Source organism: Barbus barbus (assembly GCF_936440315.1).
Source record: "Barbus barbus genome assembly, chromosome: 43".
Lineage (NCBI taxonomy): Eukaryota > Metazoa > Chordata > Actinopteri > Cypriniformes > Cyprinidae > Barbus > Barbus barbus.
Genome location: NC_136721.1, coordinates 3,404,911 through 3,423,304, shown reverse-complemented (window position 1 = coordinate 3,423,304; position 18,394 = coordinate 3,404,911). Strand labels below are relative to the sequence as shown.

The 18,394-nt window shown below is 35.9% G+C and overlaps 1 protein-coding gene across 6 annotated transcripts in view; it reads right to left on the bottom strand.

Annotated features, from left to right (window-relative positions):
• Positions 1–18,394, bottom strand: part of LOC306862549 (rho GTPase-activating protein 26-like) — a 79,606-nt gene that overhangs the window by 11,895 nt on the left and 49,317 nt on the right. For 3 of the 6 annotated variants that reach the window (XM_079405407.1, XM_079405405.1, XM_079405409.1), the window contains exons 13-20: positions 18,260–18,325; positions 18,094–18,168; positions 14,610–14,694; positions 12,867–12,925; positions 10,476–10,581; positions 8,424–8,583; positions 7,178–7,328; positions 3,737–3,896 (exon numbers count right to left, since the gene is read on the bottom strand). In XM_079405407.1, coding sequence (XP_079261533.1) covers positions 3,737–3,896; positions 7,178–7,328; positions 8,424–8,583; positions 10,476–10,581; positions 12,867–12,925; positions 14,610–14,694; positions 18,094–18,168; positions 18,260–18,325 — 862 coding nt within the window. The remainder of the gene's footprint in view (positions 1–3,736; positions 3,897–7,177; positions 7,329–8,423; positions 8,584–10,475; positions 10,582–12,866; positions 12,926–14,609; positions 14,695–18,093; positions 18,169–18,259; positions 18,326–18,394) is intronic. The other 3 variants (XM_079405406.1, XM_079405408.1, XM_079405410.1) reach the window with 1 other exon arrangement.

Below are 18,394 nucleotides of genomic sequence, written 5' to 3'. Positions count from 1 at the left end.
AGATTTGTGTTCTTTTCACAAGTCCCATTGCACAGAAAAGTAACGACAAACCTCACCCCAATAGGCTCCCAATAGATCCCATTCGTGTCAGTAGCACATACGGTGTAAGTTACAGTTTGCGGTAAAATGTAATACTTAAGTTTAGAGCTCTCACTCTAAAGTAATAGAAATGTTCGCCTTATCAAATGCCACTAATAAAAAAAAAAGTTTTTTTATTAGAGGCGTTTCGAAAAGTTTAAACTGACCTCAGGTAGTCAGCAAAGTAAAATTTTTGAGAAAATTGCTGGCATTCAGATTTCTACACAGTAAAATCGTCAGTGTTAATTAAGCAGTGTTACTCTCCGTTTACTCTTAAGGAGTTACCTTAACAACAAATAGTGAAAAATGCCCCCTAGTGTTGGTGAAAATGATCAGAGTTGAATTCTGCATTGTTAACTTTACTCTGTTAAGCTCCGCCCCCAAGCCAACCCCGAAGACCAGCACAAAAGTTGTCTTGTCGCCATTTTCTTTTGCCTTGCGCCAAAAGGTAAGCTCTTTTAATTAATTTGTTAAAACATAAGTTTAATATTTGAGGTTAATAATTGTGCTACTATTAATGCATAAGTTGTAGTTATTTTTAACTGTGTAATTTGATTGGTTTAAACTAGGAAATATCGAATCGGTATTGAAAAGTCAGTATGTTGGAGAAATTTGCTTTTTCATCTCAATGTGGTAATGATAAAGTTTAAATGATGTCAGTAATCTTACTTAATTTGATTTTCAGCTGTATTTAGCTTTGGCATATCCACTTAATTTGTTTTTTAAACGTTCAATTATGTAACGTCACAATGGGGCATACGTTAAGCTGACTCATTTTTATGTATTGGATGGTCGAAATCTTCTAGGTAATGTTGATGTTAGAATGTAAGTATAAAACATAGCACGTTATGGCGTTCGACGTTAGATAACTCTGAATAAATTATATAAAGTTATGTAAACCGTTGGAATGTTATATAAACTCTATATTTGCTACTGTTCAGCTCACCAATAACTAAATGTGTCCAACGACATTAAGTACTGTGAAGACAAATTAGTCGAACGCCGCCATTGCATCTTTATTGAAGCCACGTTAGCGTTAACTCTGCTCAATGCTGCGCGACGAAGAAGCCAATGGGGCAGGCGGAACATCTCATTTAAAAACAGCCACGTCTTTGTTTTTCGTTATTTTAACCTTATTCAGTGATTACGGTACCACAAACAACTATTTGACGTTTTTGTTATTAGACATGCAGTTAGTTGGCCTGATCCGAGCGGTACGTAAGTGCTGGTACAAGTAACATTAACGCATTTTAAAATGTTGCTTGTTTATTTGGTGTGACTGTTATTGGCATGACATGGTGCATATTGCAGAACTAATGTAATATAATCTAATATAATTTTTATATTTAAAAAAATAATAATAATAATTTTTGCAGTACATCACCACCAAGGAAGGTGAACAAAGACTGTGCCAGAGGAATAGTGCCTTTGTTCCTGTACCTTCTTCAAAAATGGCTACATAAGTATCACACTGTTTTTGATTTAGTTTTAATGCATTGTTGACAACTTTTAAATGTTTTGATCACATGCCCATAATACAGGTGATGTATTTTTCTCTTGGATTTTTTCTCCTCCTTTTTCTGTATTTGTCTTTCTAAGAAGCACCGGAATCATAACTATACAGAGAGGCATTTCTAAAGAACGAGGAATATCATTTGAAGGTACAAAATGAAAAGAGAAATCTCATTGTGCCACTTTTCACAGCAGTTTTGTAGCTACTGAGTTGCTTTAACTGTGACTAAGGATTGACTTCATATAGCATTCTTTAAGCAGTGTTGATGATCTTAAAATGCTTGTTTGTGTCTTGTCAAGGCCAGGAGAGACCAGGAATGGTGTCTACATCCCAAGTAGGGATATCTTCTAGAAGGTTTGTTTTTAATTATTATTTTTGTTATTATTGTTTGTAGTTTTTTTATTTAACATGTCAGTGATAGTCCTCTGCAATTTGCTTGTTTTTTTCAGAGTGGAACAAGCATTGAGGAGCATATTCAAGACGTCGCTGGAAGTGCTCAGCCCTGTCTCCTTGCTCTGGGAAGAATTATTCAGTTCACCAGTACTTCAGTTTTGATCAGCATGCCATTCCATGCAAGTCAATCTCTTCTCTTGATGCCTTTGACTAACTGTTTAATGGGGTTAATTAACCAAAAATGAAAATTGTCATTATTTACTCACCCTCATGAAATTCCAAACCGGTAAGACTTTCGTAAATTTTTGGTGAACAAACACACTTTGTTTTTGGCACCACTTATAACACTATTCCACACAAGATGTACACTTTCATTCAGACCACTGTGTTCAACAAAGATGTTGGCAATGTGAAGGTCCTTGTATTGCTGAGGTTAGAGCAAGGCTGCTTAGCTAGGTGGTTCAACAGCTTCTGTACAGATGCAATGTATGTTTGTGCATGAAATTGTGTATGTTTCTTGAGCCTGACAGCATTGTAATAAATGTTTTAAATTTGACGCCATTGATCTTGTTTTCTGTTCTGTTTCTAAAACACCAGATGGGATTTAAAATTAGAGAATTTTTCACTATTATAAATGTAAATGAACTCTACAGAAGTTAAATATTAACACTAATTAGAGTAAATTTTCCCGCAGAGTTAAATTGTGGTAACACAGAACAGAGTTAATTTCCCCTAGTGTTAATTCTTATAGAGGACTGCTAAATTTACTGTATAATAGGTTTCCAAAAAAGCAAATCAATGAACTCGGGTTCTTGAGAACATGGAGACTCGGTGGCCATTTTGTATGTTTGTACTCGTCATTCAGAGCGAAGTAAACATCTGCTCTGTCTGTGCTTATGCTATAGTGAAGCAGCATTAAAAAACTACCCACATTCTCATCCCATAGCTGTGCACAGCTAAGAGACCTCAAAACCCAAGATAGTGGTTTAAAAATCCATTACCGACCCATGGCCCACCAGAGACAGCGAAATGTGTACAGCAAACAGTGTGTCTTGTTAGAGAACTAACAGTGGAAAAGGCCTGTAGGAGATTGGAAAGGTTACAGGGGAAAGCATTATTGCAGGTCTTGAGAGAGAGAGCATGTTTGTAGTTGTGTGTTTGCTTTGAAGGTGATGTATCAAGGAAAACAGGATTTTCCTTGCTCTCTTTGGAAATAAAAGATGATCTATTAAGTTGTATCTATTATTGTAAGTAGACATGCTCTAACGTTGAACCAACAACAAAGCAGTTAGCACATGTGCTTTAATGTGCTAACGATCTATGGTGCCAGAGGTCAATTATATAAGAATGTCTTTAAGTTCATTACAGGACAGAGAGAAAAATGTCAAACTAAAACTAGATTGAGACTACTTTTTGGTGAAATCAACCCTAAGGTACAGTCACAAGTACTGTTGCTCGGGAAAACCCAGTAATTCCAATACAAATCTCTGCAATCTTTCAAATGAGGGCCAAAAATTTCAGGTTTCACCATGTTTAAGTTTTTCACACAAAACAGAACCTGCTTGGTTTGATCATTGGAAATGATGTCTTTTAAGTTTCCGAACACTCTCCCTACCTTCTGTTGGTTGAACAAACTCATGGAATTGGTCGGCCAATATTATTGTGTTGGGCTTGCCGGGACACCGGCAACAAAGAAAACAGGAGACAGTATTTTAACACACTTTAGCTTTCAAGAAAGTACTATGCACTTACAGTGAATTAGGCCGACTCTGCTTGGACAGCTGAAGCCCATCTTGGTCTCCGTCTGCGGTAGGCAGGCTGTTGAGTCGAGTCCAGTTGAGTGTGCTGTTGCAATTTACTGATGGCAAGTCTGCACTGGAGTTTACAACCACACTGTTCTTCTTCTCCACTGCTGATGGACAAGCAGAAATGTTGCTATCCTAATGTAGAGTACATAGTATGCTAATGTAATTACTCCAGCCTGTGGTTGAAACAGGGCTTGGTGGGATCTAGTGGTTTGCAATTATTTGAAAGGTGGTTTGTATTTTTCAATAAGCAATTTAAGTTATACTGCTAATGATTTTTGTCTTTAGACAATAACTGAATGGCATCTAATGCTGGGGACTAGTTCACTCCTCGCATGCTCAGAGGTTGGCAGCAAAATGTTTTTACAGTAAATGCAAACAGGGTGGTGTCTGGTCATAGGTGTACCAACTTGAAACCTGAAACTTTAAATAATTAATTCCATTGTTATTTGTAGCACAACAATTCGAATCTAATTGGCTGATAAGAGTGCGATCCTCCAACCGCTTCACCGTTTGTATCATGTATTGCCGTACATTGCCATATTTCTCACAAAATCCTCTATAATTAAAAAATAATATGGTTTTATGTCACGGAATGTAGTTTTAAGAGTTTTTAGGCAAGAATGTACTTGTTTACATCTCAAATATGTGGTTTGTTAATAAAGATAACATTTATTTGAAAATTTGCTTTTCGGAGATGTGAGCTCCAGGGTGTCAGCGCTCATCTCGTCTCCTGCTGAGAGCACCTCACCTCGGCCAGACCTTCAGATCAGAATTTGCCGCTGACTCTGATGTCTCGGTTAAATCTGAGATAGCAGTTAAAATGAGATCTAATTCATTTTGGGTAAATCTTGCAGGCAGTCTTTGGTCTCATTAATCTATTATTTGTTCCAGAGCAAATAGTTTGGGCTGGGCAAAATCCCATCACATTGTATATAACACTGCCTTTGTACTTATGACTTTTATGATGGCTGTTGCTTATAAAACATTATTCAACAAATAATATTTTATATACAGTACATAATATGTAATATTGGTAAACAGTGTGTGTGTGTTCGTGATGGTGATTTTAGTGACATTGTTCCGCCATTAGATGGCGACAAGAGACTTTTACAAGTCAGCAGTAAAGACTTTTATATTTGAAAAATACTAAAGCACAGTTTTAAACAAGAACAAGGAAGTTATTTTTACTTTCAACACCAGCTTGTCCGCAGCTAACAAATGCACTGAACAGTGCTGTCATCGGAAATCACCCTAAACAGATGAAAGGATAGTACGAGCCTTTTGGACATTCAAACTAATGTTTTATTGTGAATATGAGATTGATCTGAAGGACGAACGCTGTATCAGGTTGCAGGGTTGGGAGGGTTACTTTTAAAATGTATTCTGTTACAGTTACAAATTACTTTATTAAAAAAGTATTCATTAATGTAATCCAAGTACCACAATATAAAAGTAATGTAATCTGATTACTTTTGGATTCCTTTTAGTCACATACGGTATGTAAATAAAGTAAAAAAAGCAACCTCCTGGCAGTCCTCTGTCGTGTGTGTCATGTGTTCCCGCCTCTTGTGTCCATATTTGGTTTGTTTCCTGTCCTTGTTTAATGTGATCATTAGTTAATTCTTGTCCAGCTGTGTTTGTCTCGTTATCTATGATTATCCTGTGTATTTATAGTCCTGTCTGTTCAGTTTGATTTCATCTGGTCTACTTGTTACTCCCTGGTGTTCCTGTCTGTGTCTGCCTTGCTTTGCCTTGCCTTGCCTTGCCTTGATGTCTTCATTAAAGACTGTTATTTTGAGTTACATCCTCGTCTGCGTGTTCCTCGTTCCTCCCTGCTGTGTGCACAGTGACACCTCCAAGTACTTTTATTTAACTATGACATTAAAATGAATAAAAACTATAGTAAAAGCTATTTGAAACTATTAAAAATCATGTCTTGTTTCACCATCTAGATATTACAGCACGTATATATATATATATATATATATATATATATATATATATATATATATATATATATATATATAAAAGGCTATGCAGACATCTAGTGGCTATACATTTTAGTATTTCAGTTTTATTTTTATGATTATTTTTATGTACAAGTAAAAATAAATATAGTTTATACACAAAATTCAAACATTTACACCATATACATATTATTCTATTTTAAAGTAAGCCTACATGTCAAAATGTATGTGAAATGCTATGATCTTTCTTTATTTCATTGACTGATCCACAGTGTGGGGAATCTCATGTTAATTTCTACATTTTCCAGCTCATTTTCCGCTAGAAAACTTACACACAACTGCAGTCATGCACACCATGGAATTTTAAATCACTAACAAACGCAAAATTGTATCTAACATGATGATTTCCATGTTAGTCGTACCTGCAAATGTTCCAAGTTGGTTGAGTAGCATTTGTTAAAGCAAGAGTCTTCATGCATAGCTTATGCTGTACAACTATCTTATTTCCAAAATAACTGTGAAATTTCCAGACATGAAAACATTTTTCCCAGCAGGAAGCATTGTAATTAATTTACTGCAGTAGCGCATTTTACCGCGTTTGAGGCTAATAATTGTAGACGGGTGTTATTTGCGCATGCACCAGCAGGTGGCTCACATGAGTCAGCATGAGTGTCAACAGAACCAGGAACTATGACAGCGTTAAACATAGTCAAGTCAAAAAACTCATTTATTTAATTTTAAATGAATCAAATGTAATCCTGATAGTATTCCCACTTTTTATGTAACTGTAACCTGAATACTTTGTTTTTTGATGTAACTGTAACGGATTACAGTTACTAGATTTTTGTATCCTGATTACGTAACGCCGTTACATGTATTCTATTACTCCCCAAACCTGATCAGATGCAGGTAATCATACTCTCTCAGTCTCTCTCTCATAATACTCTACTCATATTTAATACAGTAATACAATAAGCCTTTAATGAAGCAACTCAACGTTCCTTCGTTACTAGTTCTAAAGTGACGTTTTCAAATTAGTAACGGAGGCTTGGACTCAGCTGTTAAACTGTCAACTTTAGATTTGAATCTGTGGCGGAAGTAATTTTGCACAAAAGAGGGTTTTTAAAGACACTCCATTGTTGTTTCTTATGTATTAAACACTCGTGGCATTGAACTTTTGTTAAAAACAATATCACTCTCGTAGAAGTGAGATATGGCTGTATATCGGCACACTGTGATTACCAACAGCCAAATCACAGCTGTATATTGGTACAGCTGTGATTTGGCTGTAGGTAATCACAGCGTGCCGATACTATATATATATATATATATAGTTATTTGACCAAAAAGGAAGCATCATTTTTAGTCTTAATTTACATTTATTTTTAACTTTATAAAGAAAGAACTTGCTGGTGTACCTTTGTCTTTCTCTGAAAATGAGGGGGTGTGGAAAAGCGTGAGGGGTCTCTCACTGCAGGACGGGGCCTTGCTGTCTGTACTTCTCCGCCTGGGCAGGTTGAGCTGGGAGTTGCCTTGCCCTCCTCCAGACACTGGCATGTCTTTGAAAATCTGCAGAGCCGAAAGGAAATTCAAATCAGCATGAAAATGTCAAAGCGCCACAATGATGGGATGAGTGTCTCCACAAAAACCAAACAGACTGAAATGCTGCAACTGATGCTGGGAAGATATGACCCCGGAGATGTGTCTAGTCATAAAATGACAATATTTTTTTTTTTTCTTCACTGAAAAAGCTATTATTTTTGCATACAAAAATACTGTATGACAGCTATCTGTATCTGATACCAGTGGCTGTCAGGCTCCAAAAGATACAAAAAAAAGGTCCCTATGACTCATACACTCCATTTCAAGTCTGAAGTCATAAGTTTGCTATGTGTGACAGACTGAGATTAGAGTTCTGCACTGAAATCCTCCCCTCCACCAAACCCCTCAAATCTCATTTGCACATATGAATAGTCAAGCAATATTAATATTAAATGTTACTGAAAAATTAATTGGTTCTCATGTTTCCTGCAACATAGCATGTTTAAATGTGCACTGTAAAAACTGTAATGCGAATCATCTGTAAACCTGGCAACCCATGTGAGCGTCAAGTTGTGAAGGGGCAGGAGAAACGACTCTCCATTTAGAATTTGGACTTCAGTACCAATTTCAACCACTAGCTGTCATAATTATATAGTAAATAGTTTTTATTCATTATTTTTATTTCAAGTATGTCATTCCCAGTGTTTTATGGGACTGTAGTAATGAGTAATGAGCCTTTAATTGCCTACATAGCCTAATAAGTGCTCAAGCACACGCATAAGGCTTGCCACAGTGCACTGGCAGAAGTAATGATTATGAGTGCATTTCGAGCCTGATGTGCTGTATTACCATAGACTAGCCGTTAACAATCTGTCCATCATGGACTGCGTGACTTTTTTTTTTTCAAGACTAAGCGACTAATAAAATTTTATTCGACCAAGCCTCTTCTGGTCGACTAATGATTAGTATAATATGGTGATGACTGGCTACTCTGGGGTGCGTTTCCCAAAACCAACTATGGTCACAACTTCCATCATTACCAATACAGTTCAATGGAACTAACAACCATAGTTGTTTTGGGAAAGGCACCCCTGGTCAGATAGTAGTGATTCAATAACATACCCGTTCGTGGTTCTCGATCAGGATTTCTACCACAATGTTCTGGAACTTGATGTCCATGATTGCAGCGACAGTCTCTTCCTGAGGCCTCAGCAGCGTAGGGCCGAACACTACACCGAGGTTAGCAACCGTCATCAAATTCTGCTGGTGGTGACTGGCCACGCTGATGAGAGAGTAAGACATCTGATGTCATTTACTGCTTATTGTAGTGTAGTGCTTTTCTGTATAGTTAGCTGTAATAGGACTGTAATAACTAATCGATAAAATCAACAAAAAATAATGGAAATGTATGCATTCTTAGGTTCCACTTTATATTAGGTGGCCTTAACTACTATGCACTTACATTTAAATTAATCAGTTGATACAATGCACTTATTATTTACATCATACTTGCATATATTTTTTAAATACCTGCATGTTATTACATCTGCAATTCATTTCTGTAATTACATTTATATTCACACTGTTGGCCCATTGCTTACACCTTAACCCACCCTTAAACCTGTCCCTAACCTTACCCGTATCCCTCCTCAATAGCAGCAAATGTGTTAACACAATAAGTACATTGTGCTTTTTTGATGCAAGTACATAGCAGCCACCTAAAATAAAGCGGGTTATATAAATATAAAATGTATTTAGTAAATTTACCATAATTGAAATCCAAATTACTTGAACAAAACTTTGCTGAAAAACCTGTTGTACGTCTGCTCAATGCCTTCTGTTGACTGATTGAAAGTTTATACTTTTTAGCAAGTAAATGCTTTTAGTATCAATCTAAACATATCCTGTGTCTTCAGGTTGTGGTACATGTGTCTTTTTGCTGTGAAATCTTGGTAATTCTCGGCTATTCTTGGTAACATTTCAAGACACAATTTTTTTTTTTTTAGAAAAATCGCATTAAAATTTAAGAATTATTAATTATTAATTAAAATTAAAGTCATTGTACTGCATTGCATTATGTTTTGCCCCCCATGATAAAACTATAGAGCTTTGATCATAAAACAAAGCATTTAAATATCATCTTACTCAGAAATATTGACGATTGATATTTATATGCATTTTATGCAAGTAGTCTGCTATATTATTACAAAGATCTCATTGATTTGCATTAAAAGCTATCAGAATTTCATCTTACTTTATGGGTTTATAAATATCAGCAACAAATTCTCTGAAATAATGAGCCATAAAAGCTTGATATATCAAAAAAAAAAAAAAAAAAAAAGTTTCATTAAACTGTAACATAAAAAATAGGTCAGAACAACAGGTTTTAAACTAAAGCCTATTGTCTAATTAAAAAAGGACAAGGCATTTGATATGCCCCACTTCAACTTCCTGTCTCATAAGGAAATATGTCAACACAGGAAATATCATTCTGTTCATCAAGTGATTTCATGTGGACTTTAATGGAGTAGCTTTTTAGGGTTTTGAACCTGCAAACTTTCAGTCATCTGGTCAGATATTAAACTGCTCTTGCAGTTACACAATTATTAGTACATTTTATATTATTTCATTAGGTAATATGAACATTTGTATTTATACTGACTGTGGCATACAAGCTAAACAGTCCTGCTGTAAATGATGATTCAGTGTCAACAGAACCCAAGGTAAAACCTTTCTTCTAATCAGCATACTGTCAGAATTAAACGATTCCCTTGAACCTTGTTTTTCACTGCTACTGTCAGATGAAACTACTCGATCTTTTGCATCGAGCTGCTTTGCGTAAAGCATTTTCACTCTAGAGTTTTCTGTAAAACTCCAAAATACTCCTCGATCTGCAAGCGTCACCGAGGAACGGCTCCACAGAGCTCGGCCGTCAGGGTGTCAAATTAAACTGGCACAAAAGAAAATGGAGCTGGGAACGGGAGGGAAGGAGATGGAGGAAAGGACAGGTGAAGGAAAACAAGCCGCTCTTTTCAGCTGGGCAAACACAAAGGGGAAGTTAAGGCCTTTATTACCATCAGCAGGGTTGTGGTTTTTACAGTGGAAATCCTCTTAGGTCTTTGGCTTTGCTGGATTTGTAACACAGTAAAAAGGGGCGTCAACACCAAAACTTACTTGGCCAAGTGTTTCATAAGAAGCTCTAGCATCTGGCGGTTCTTCTCCGGGAGACGGTGCACTATGGAGTGGATCTCTGCCACCCTCGCCTCGGGATTGTCCAGTTCTAGGAAAACAGAGAAAGAGGAAGCGAGAGACTAAGCGGTTGCAAAGGAAAACAAGCACATTTCCTTTTGCTCCGCATGAACTGTAGGCGTTTTACTCAAGTGCATTCGCAGCAGGAATGGGAGTCCAGTCTCACAGTGTACATTTTAGCATTCGCGGACACATTTCAGGTCTGAAACGTTGCATCTGTTGCTGATGTTGTGAAACAGAACAAAATATCCCATTCCTGATTCTGTGAGGTCACTTCCTGACACAGTATGGACCCACACAGAGCCTGTGTACCATCCATCCTAAATTGTATGTGATATTAGTAATTTTCAACACTATTTAGGTGGATAGTATGCACATTTGGATGCAGGGAGACACATTAGTCCAATTAAACTGACATTAATGCTCACGTGTTTGTGCCTGCCTTGTTGTAAAAGCACAGTGCCACCTAGTGTATGTGACGGCTACAGCAGTGTCCATTAAGGGCAAAGCTAAGCCGCCAGACGCAGGCTCTTAAAGGTCACTGAAATATTAGAGTGATCTATCTGGCTGCCATGATATCCTAATAATCTCCAGTAACACGAGTACAGCGAGAGAAGAGAGGTATAAATGAGGTTGTTTAGACATGACAAGGGACAAAAAAAATTTAATAAAATTAAATACAGTTAAAAATTGCACTAGTTTTCTAGTATAAATATTCAAACATTTTTAAATCAAGATTTAACATACATTTTAACTTAACAACACAGCAACATTTAACATTTACTTTAGAAGCAAAATGACTTAAGAAAAAATAATACCAATGGGGCAAGAAAATACTCTTGATTTGCTCTTGAAGTAAGATTTTCTTACCCCATTGGCAGATATTGTTTTCTTGTTTTAAGCCAAAATTAACAATTTCATTTTTAATTTTTATTATTTAAAAAAACAAGACTTAATCTTCTTTGCTTCAAGTAAATGCATCTTGATTCAACAATGTTTATATTTTTACATTAGAAAACAAGAAAAAAAAATAAGAAGAAAATAATTTTTGCAGTGAGTGCATAATTATATTTTTGTAGCCTCAACTTCATTGCTTCATTGGAAATGCCACAACCCTAATTTAAACACACAATGTCTACAACAGCACCACTTTTTAAATTTTTTATAATATGGTATAAAATTTAATTATAAATGTGCATATATATATATATATATATACACATACACACACAATGATATCTAAAGTGATATATTCAACACAAGAATATATTGTCTGAAAATAAGTCTTATTATCTTATAAATGAATGCAATAAAATGATCTGTTGATAATACAAAGCGTGCAAAACCCCCTAGTTTTAAAAGAAAGCACATAACCAGACCAGACATGTATTTGGTAGTGCTGAACAGAAACCAAACCTTTAGACCGCACACACACACACACACACACACACACACACACATTTTCACACTTTTTTTGATTTTCTCTTCTCCAGTTACATACACATTCACATCGTCTCTCACTCCCGTAGTCCCATCTCTCTCTCTCTCTCTCTCTCTCTCTCTCTCTCTGCTCATGGGCAAACTCCAGATGGCACCTTGCTCTTTATCATATAAATGGCTCACATAGACAGGAATGAACTAGGGGAGGGGTGGAAAAAAGAGAGAAAATGAAAGGCAGAAAGGGAGGGGTGGAGCTCTCCGAAAAAAAGAAAAGAAAAAGTTCATATGAGGACAAGGGCCTAACGTCACCCTTAAGGGCTGGCAAAAAAAAAAAAACACAGAAAGAAAGACAAAAACAGAGACAAAAAAGGGAACGATGGTAGAAAGCAAATGAGATAAGATGAAGATCCAATGCAAAAAAAAGCATCTTAGTTATCAGTCTTGTTTTCATGTAACGCAAGATACATTTACTTGAGCAGCAAAATTACATAAAATATTGTTTTCAGAGAATATATATTTTAGTATTTAATATCTGTAATTATTTTCTCTTCCTAATTAGTTAAAAAAGTTTAATTATTTTTAATAATTTATGAAATCATTGTAATAATTAAATATTTTAAATAATTTTAGCATATAGTTTTAAGTAAAAATCTAATACAATTGAATTAAGTTGGTGTTTAAATCTAAATTGTGAAGTTGTCAGTTTTTTTGCAGTGTGGAAATCAAAATGATCTCTGATCGTGTGTCCTATTAGCTTGAACACTCCTACTCTGCACTGTCTCATCAAATGCTCGATCTATAGTCAAATAGTTTCAAATAGTCAAAATAGATCAGAGGAGGGGAAATAAGGCCAGACAGGTCCAACCAGACACTCACTTGCTGCCTTGATGAAGCTCCTCTGGTACTGGTATGTCATGAGAGGGGCCGGCAGCATCCTGATAGCACAGAAGAAGAGAAAAGATGATTCTCGGGAGGTACTATTACATTTGTGTTCTATTTAACAAATGTCTTTTTTGCTAGTAATTAATTGAAATGTCTGAAACCAAATTTGATGTGGTTGAAAAACACTGAATCGTTGTGATATAAGGCTAAAAGCACTGAGCGCATCTATTTCTGGCTCAGCGCTAGACACGCTTGAGTTTGTGAATGTTCTAAGTACACCGGTGATGTCCGCATCAAATGGTTAAAATCAACGCGTTTCGGCTTCTTGGAGGCAGTGCTTAATTTGTAAATTGCATTTGCGCAATTGGTGGACGTCGACCAACTTAAGTGATTACCAGCTTGCACCAGTTGCTTTTATAGTGTGCACATTGTAGGCTACTCTAAAAAAAATAATGGTTATTTTATTTCAAAATATTTTAGTGTTTGGGTAATTTTTGTGTAACCCAGCTCCTGACAGTACAGTCGCAATAGTCACGTTTGCATGGATCATTGCAGGGCGGGCTTCAGAACGGGCTTGGGGGGGCTAAGTGGTTCGAACCCAGGTTGATCGCGTCAAAAATGACTATGGCACGTGCTTTACCATCTACACCACTGGAGCTACTGTTTGCTAGCCGTCTTTTGTAGTGTTGACTAACCCAGTCACACTTTGATGGGGGTAAATAGCCTCTGCCAACAAGGCGGGCTATTTGCACTTAGTGTAAATAGACACTCCATTAAAGAAATGTACTTGCAGATAATATAATATTAATGAAATAAAAGTCCAGATAAGTGTACTTTTACAAGTATTTAGTACAATTTCATGACTATGTTTCTTAACACACTTAAGTACATTTTTAATAAGTGCATTTTAAGCTAAACATTTTACTTTAAACTACATTTTAAATAATGTTTCAATAATCTTTTGTCATGCCTTAATAAAAAAATTATTAATTTTAGTGTTTAAACTATCATACTAAATCATTTTCAACATAACTATACATTCAAGTGTAATGTTATTAGATTACAGTTAAAATTAATACATGAAATGCACTTTGAATGTACTATAAATACATGCAAGTTGCAACAGAAATTACATTAAAGCATATTTTAGTTTACCATAATTGCTTGTTGGTACATTTAACAGTGCACTTTAAGCATATATCAAACACTTAAGTAATTATGAAATGACATATAAAAATGTACTTAAGGCCCACATACTGTAAGTGGGTAAGGGACGCGACTTGACACACTCAATATCTGAAGTCTTAACTTTGTAAATACAACTATTTATACTGGTAAATAAAACAAAGTTATGACATTAAATATTTCTCATTCTTCAAATGCTCAGCATAGGCCTACTAGCTTATCATATTGCTTGCTTGTTCGCTTTCTAGCTTATTAAATCTAGCGTCTTTTTATTATTTACATGGTCTTAACAAATGATCAAAGTGATGCAATAAACTTAATTGCACAGTATATTTAATATATTTATTGTAAATCATATTTAATAAAGTCAACTGCTGTACCATAGAGAGAACAGAGAACAGACACAATTAATGTCTATCCTACAAGTGTGACGGGACTCATTTGTTCAGTATGCAAGTGTTCTGAGTTTATTTTGTGGGTTCTTACAGTATGTTTTGTGTAATATAGCCTGGTCGTTGTCATGTGGTCATGTGTGAAGGGGCAGGTTGGTACCTGAGGTAATGCTTTATTGCACTGGTGATGGTCTTGATCTCCCATTCTGTGATGTCCAGCTCCACATCTGCACAGGTTTTGGGGTCTAGAGGAGGGTATGACGGTTAGATGGCAGATTTAGTTTGCAGGTGACCTCTGTTGGACCTTTGGAATTACCCACTCAGCACAATGCCAGTATGTGCAAGCAAACTATGCATATGCGTGCTGGCAACAGCCAATCAGCATCAAAATCACGAACCATTTCCTACAGCAAAACTGTCAAAGTGTATCATTATCACTCTGAGGCAGGCAGTTAAAATACTGGTGATCTGGTGAGTAACACAACAACATCAAAGTCTATTCATTCTGCTTTCACCGCAGGGTGTGACGGCATTCCTGTCACTTTTTGCGTGTGAAGAGGTTTGCATTTGTACTGAGAATAATGTAAGAATAAATAAGCTGAGAATAATGGTTCATTGCAAAGTGAAGCTTTACACACAAATATAATAAATAAGTCTGTATGATATTAGTTGAGGCTGATGTGCTTTGAAAGTGCACTAAAAATATTGTAATATGGGAGGGGCATGAATGAATTTTGGCATAGTGACAAAAAGCAAGCTCAATGCATTGTAATCAACATATCTGTCTGTGCGAGAGCAATGCATCATGAACAAACTAGGTCGCTCACATAATAATCAATATATCTGTCTACACTGTATGGGAGTAATGCAAAAAACCTAGACACATTCCATTATAAATCAACAAAGCTGTCTACAGTGATAATTAATGTGACAACTAGAGCGCTCACATTACAATTAACAAAGCTGTCTAAAAAAAAATTGCAAGTGATCACTGTGACAACTAGTTACCAGGGTCAATGACAAATAAGAATTTCCATGATAAAGAAGAGGAAAACCTATTAAAAATCTAGTTTAAAACTATTTAAAACACATGTGTCCATTTCTTAGAAATCTACTCTCTTATGCATGCTGGTTATATATGGTTTTGAAGAACCTTTATATTATTTTCACATAAAATGTTTAATTTAATGACACGTGGTGTAGACATCATGCATAAAGTAATAACATATTTTAGCGTACTTTTAAAAATAATTCTTATTATGGAAATTATATACTTAAGTGCGAAAGTAATGTTTTCAAACACTTAATTGCATGATATTTGCAATTAAAGGGACAGTTCACCCAATAATGAAAATTCTGTCATTAATTACTCACTCCCATGTACTTCCAAACCCGTAAGACATTTATCTTCAAACACAAATTAAGATGTTTTTGATGAAATAGAAAAGTCTGTCCCTGCATAGAAGAGCAACGCAGCTGACAGAAACGCATCAAGAACATTGTTAAAATAGTCCATGTGACATCAGTGGTTTAACCGTAATGTTATGAAGCTATGAGAATACTTTTTGTGCCCCAAGAAAACAAAAATAACACCTTTCTTCAAAAATGTCTTCTCTTGCATGTCAGTCAACGCCATTCACAAGAGTGAAAGTGAACCACTGATATCAATGTCCTTGTCTATGCAGGGTCAGGAAGCATATCTTAATATATCTTAATTCCTAAGATGAACGAAGGTCTTACGGGTTTGGAATGATATGAGGGTGAGAAATTAATGAAAGAATTCTCATTTTTGGGTGAACTCTCCCTTTAAATAAAAATGATTTATAGCATAAATTTATAACAAAATGTCACGCATTTAAATATATTTGTAATTACCATTTGTAATGGTGAAGTTTATGAACAATTTAGTACATGTATTTAGTAGATTTAAAGGGGTCATATGATGCTTTTTTTAAAGATCATTGTTTTGTGTATTTGGTGTAACAGAATGTTGACATGTTTCATTGTTCAAAAAACAAATTTTTCAAATACTGTACATAATTGTCCTCTATGCCCCGCCTCTCTCAAACGCTTCGTTTTCTACCAAGCCCCTCCCTTTGACAAGCGCAGTCTGCTCTGATTGGCCAGCTGACACAGTGCATTGTGATTGGACGAACACCACAAGCTGCGTCGGAAATGTAACGCCCCTTACCATAATCGTGAGCTTCAGCTTTCAAAATTATAATAAAGAAAGACAGTAAATAATATCTTTAGTTTTACCATCAGTTCAATCCTGAGAGGGTAATAGAGTCGCGTGACACACAGTGATGAAGCTCATATGTGTTTGCACACAAGCCGCGATTGTGTGACCGTTTCTCCCTCTCTCACACACACACACACACACACGCACACAAACGACGCTGCGCTGTGACTCTCTCTCTCTCTCTCACACACACACACACACACACACACACAAATGATGCTGCTCTGTGACTCTCTCTCTCTCTCACACACACACACGCACACACACGACGCGCAAAATTCCACATTTGAACAGTCAATAGCAAATACTTAAACTAATAACAAAACATGCAGTCGCTGATTCAGAAGCGCCAGATTGTCACAGCAAAGTCAGAAATACCTCCTCTCCTAGGTTCACGAAACGGTTCTCCATAAAATGCGCTGCTGTTCTGTTGTAAGTAATCTTAATGATTCCTAAATGCATCTACTTTCAGAAGGCCAAATAAAGTGCTTTTGCTTTCACCTAGAAACACACAGGGTCTCCCTGACATGGCTTCATCAGCACTGCTGCGGTTACTGAAACCACGCGTTAAATGTACTGAACATTTGCATGAACATTATGCAAATAATTACACATTGTGACGTCAAGATGTGGGGGTGTGGTTGAACGAGCTGTTTTAGGAGGGCGTGGCAGAGTCTTAACTTTGATAAAGAATATCTCTTTGGTTTTGAGACTTTAGTCTTTGCAACTTCAGGGATCTCATCTATGCACAATCAGCTTGTAACACTCCAAAGAGAAAGGAAACTTGAAATCGCATCATATGACCCCTTTAAAATATATTTGCTTTAAATGTTTAAAGTTATAATTAAAAGTACATGTTTAAAGCATGACAAAATGATTAGAACATAATTATTTAGAAAACTTTTCTTGTGACATTATTTCAAAGTGTACTATTTATGACTTTATGCCCCTTAAAAAACATCATATCAAATTTAAAAAATACTTACCATAGAAAAGGAGTATTCAAACCGATTAATGATTGTATTTTCTTAAAATAATAAATTATTAGATTGGGACAAAAAAAAAAAAAAAAAAAAAGCGTCATATGCCATTGACCGACCTTCCGTTTCATTTATAATAAGCCAAAGTGTAGAAGTGAATTCTAGGACTGCGATTTTGGCTATTCCAATAAAGCATTTGGTATCCAGCAAGAACATAGTACCGGCACAGTGCATTACGATATTTCTATAGAATCAGAAGAAATGTGAAAAAAAAAAATTACATATTTTGAGTTAGCCTAATTATCGGACACTGTGTTACTCAAAACAGTTTTAAAGCTGAGAAATTGACATTTTTGGCTGAAATTCTTTGTTAATGTTAATCTCCTGGTTTCATTAAAACAAAATGACCAAATGATTCTCACCCATGGCCAGGCTGAGTAGTTTCTGCACTCTGGAGTTGACACCAACGATCCTGTATAGCCCCTGTTCATCAATACCTGATACAGAAAACCATAGACTGTCACACTTACTCTTATATTGTCACCATCTGACCTCTATTCCTGAACAGAAAAACAACAAGAAGTGTACCTCTGGTTTCTATGGCATAGATGAATTTTTTGACAATGTTGAAGCCGAGGACATCTAATTGAGCCACTTAAATAGAAAGTTCATTAGGAGAGGAAAAAAACATCAATACAACTTCATGATAAAACAAACACTAAT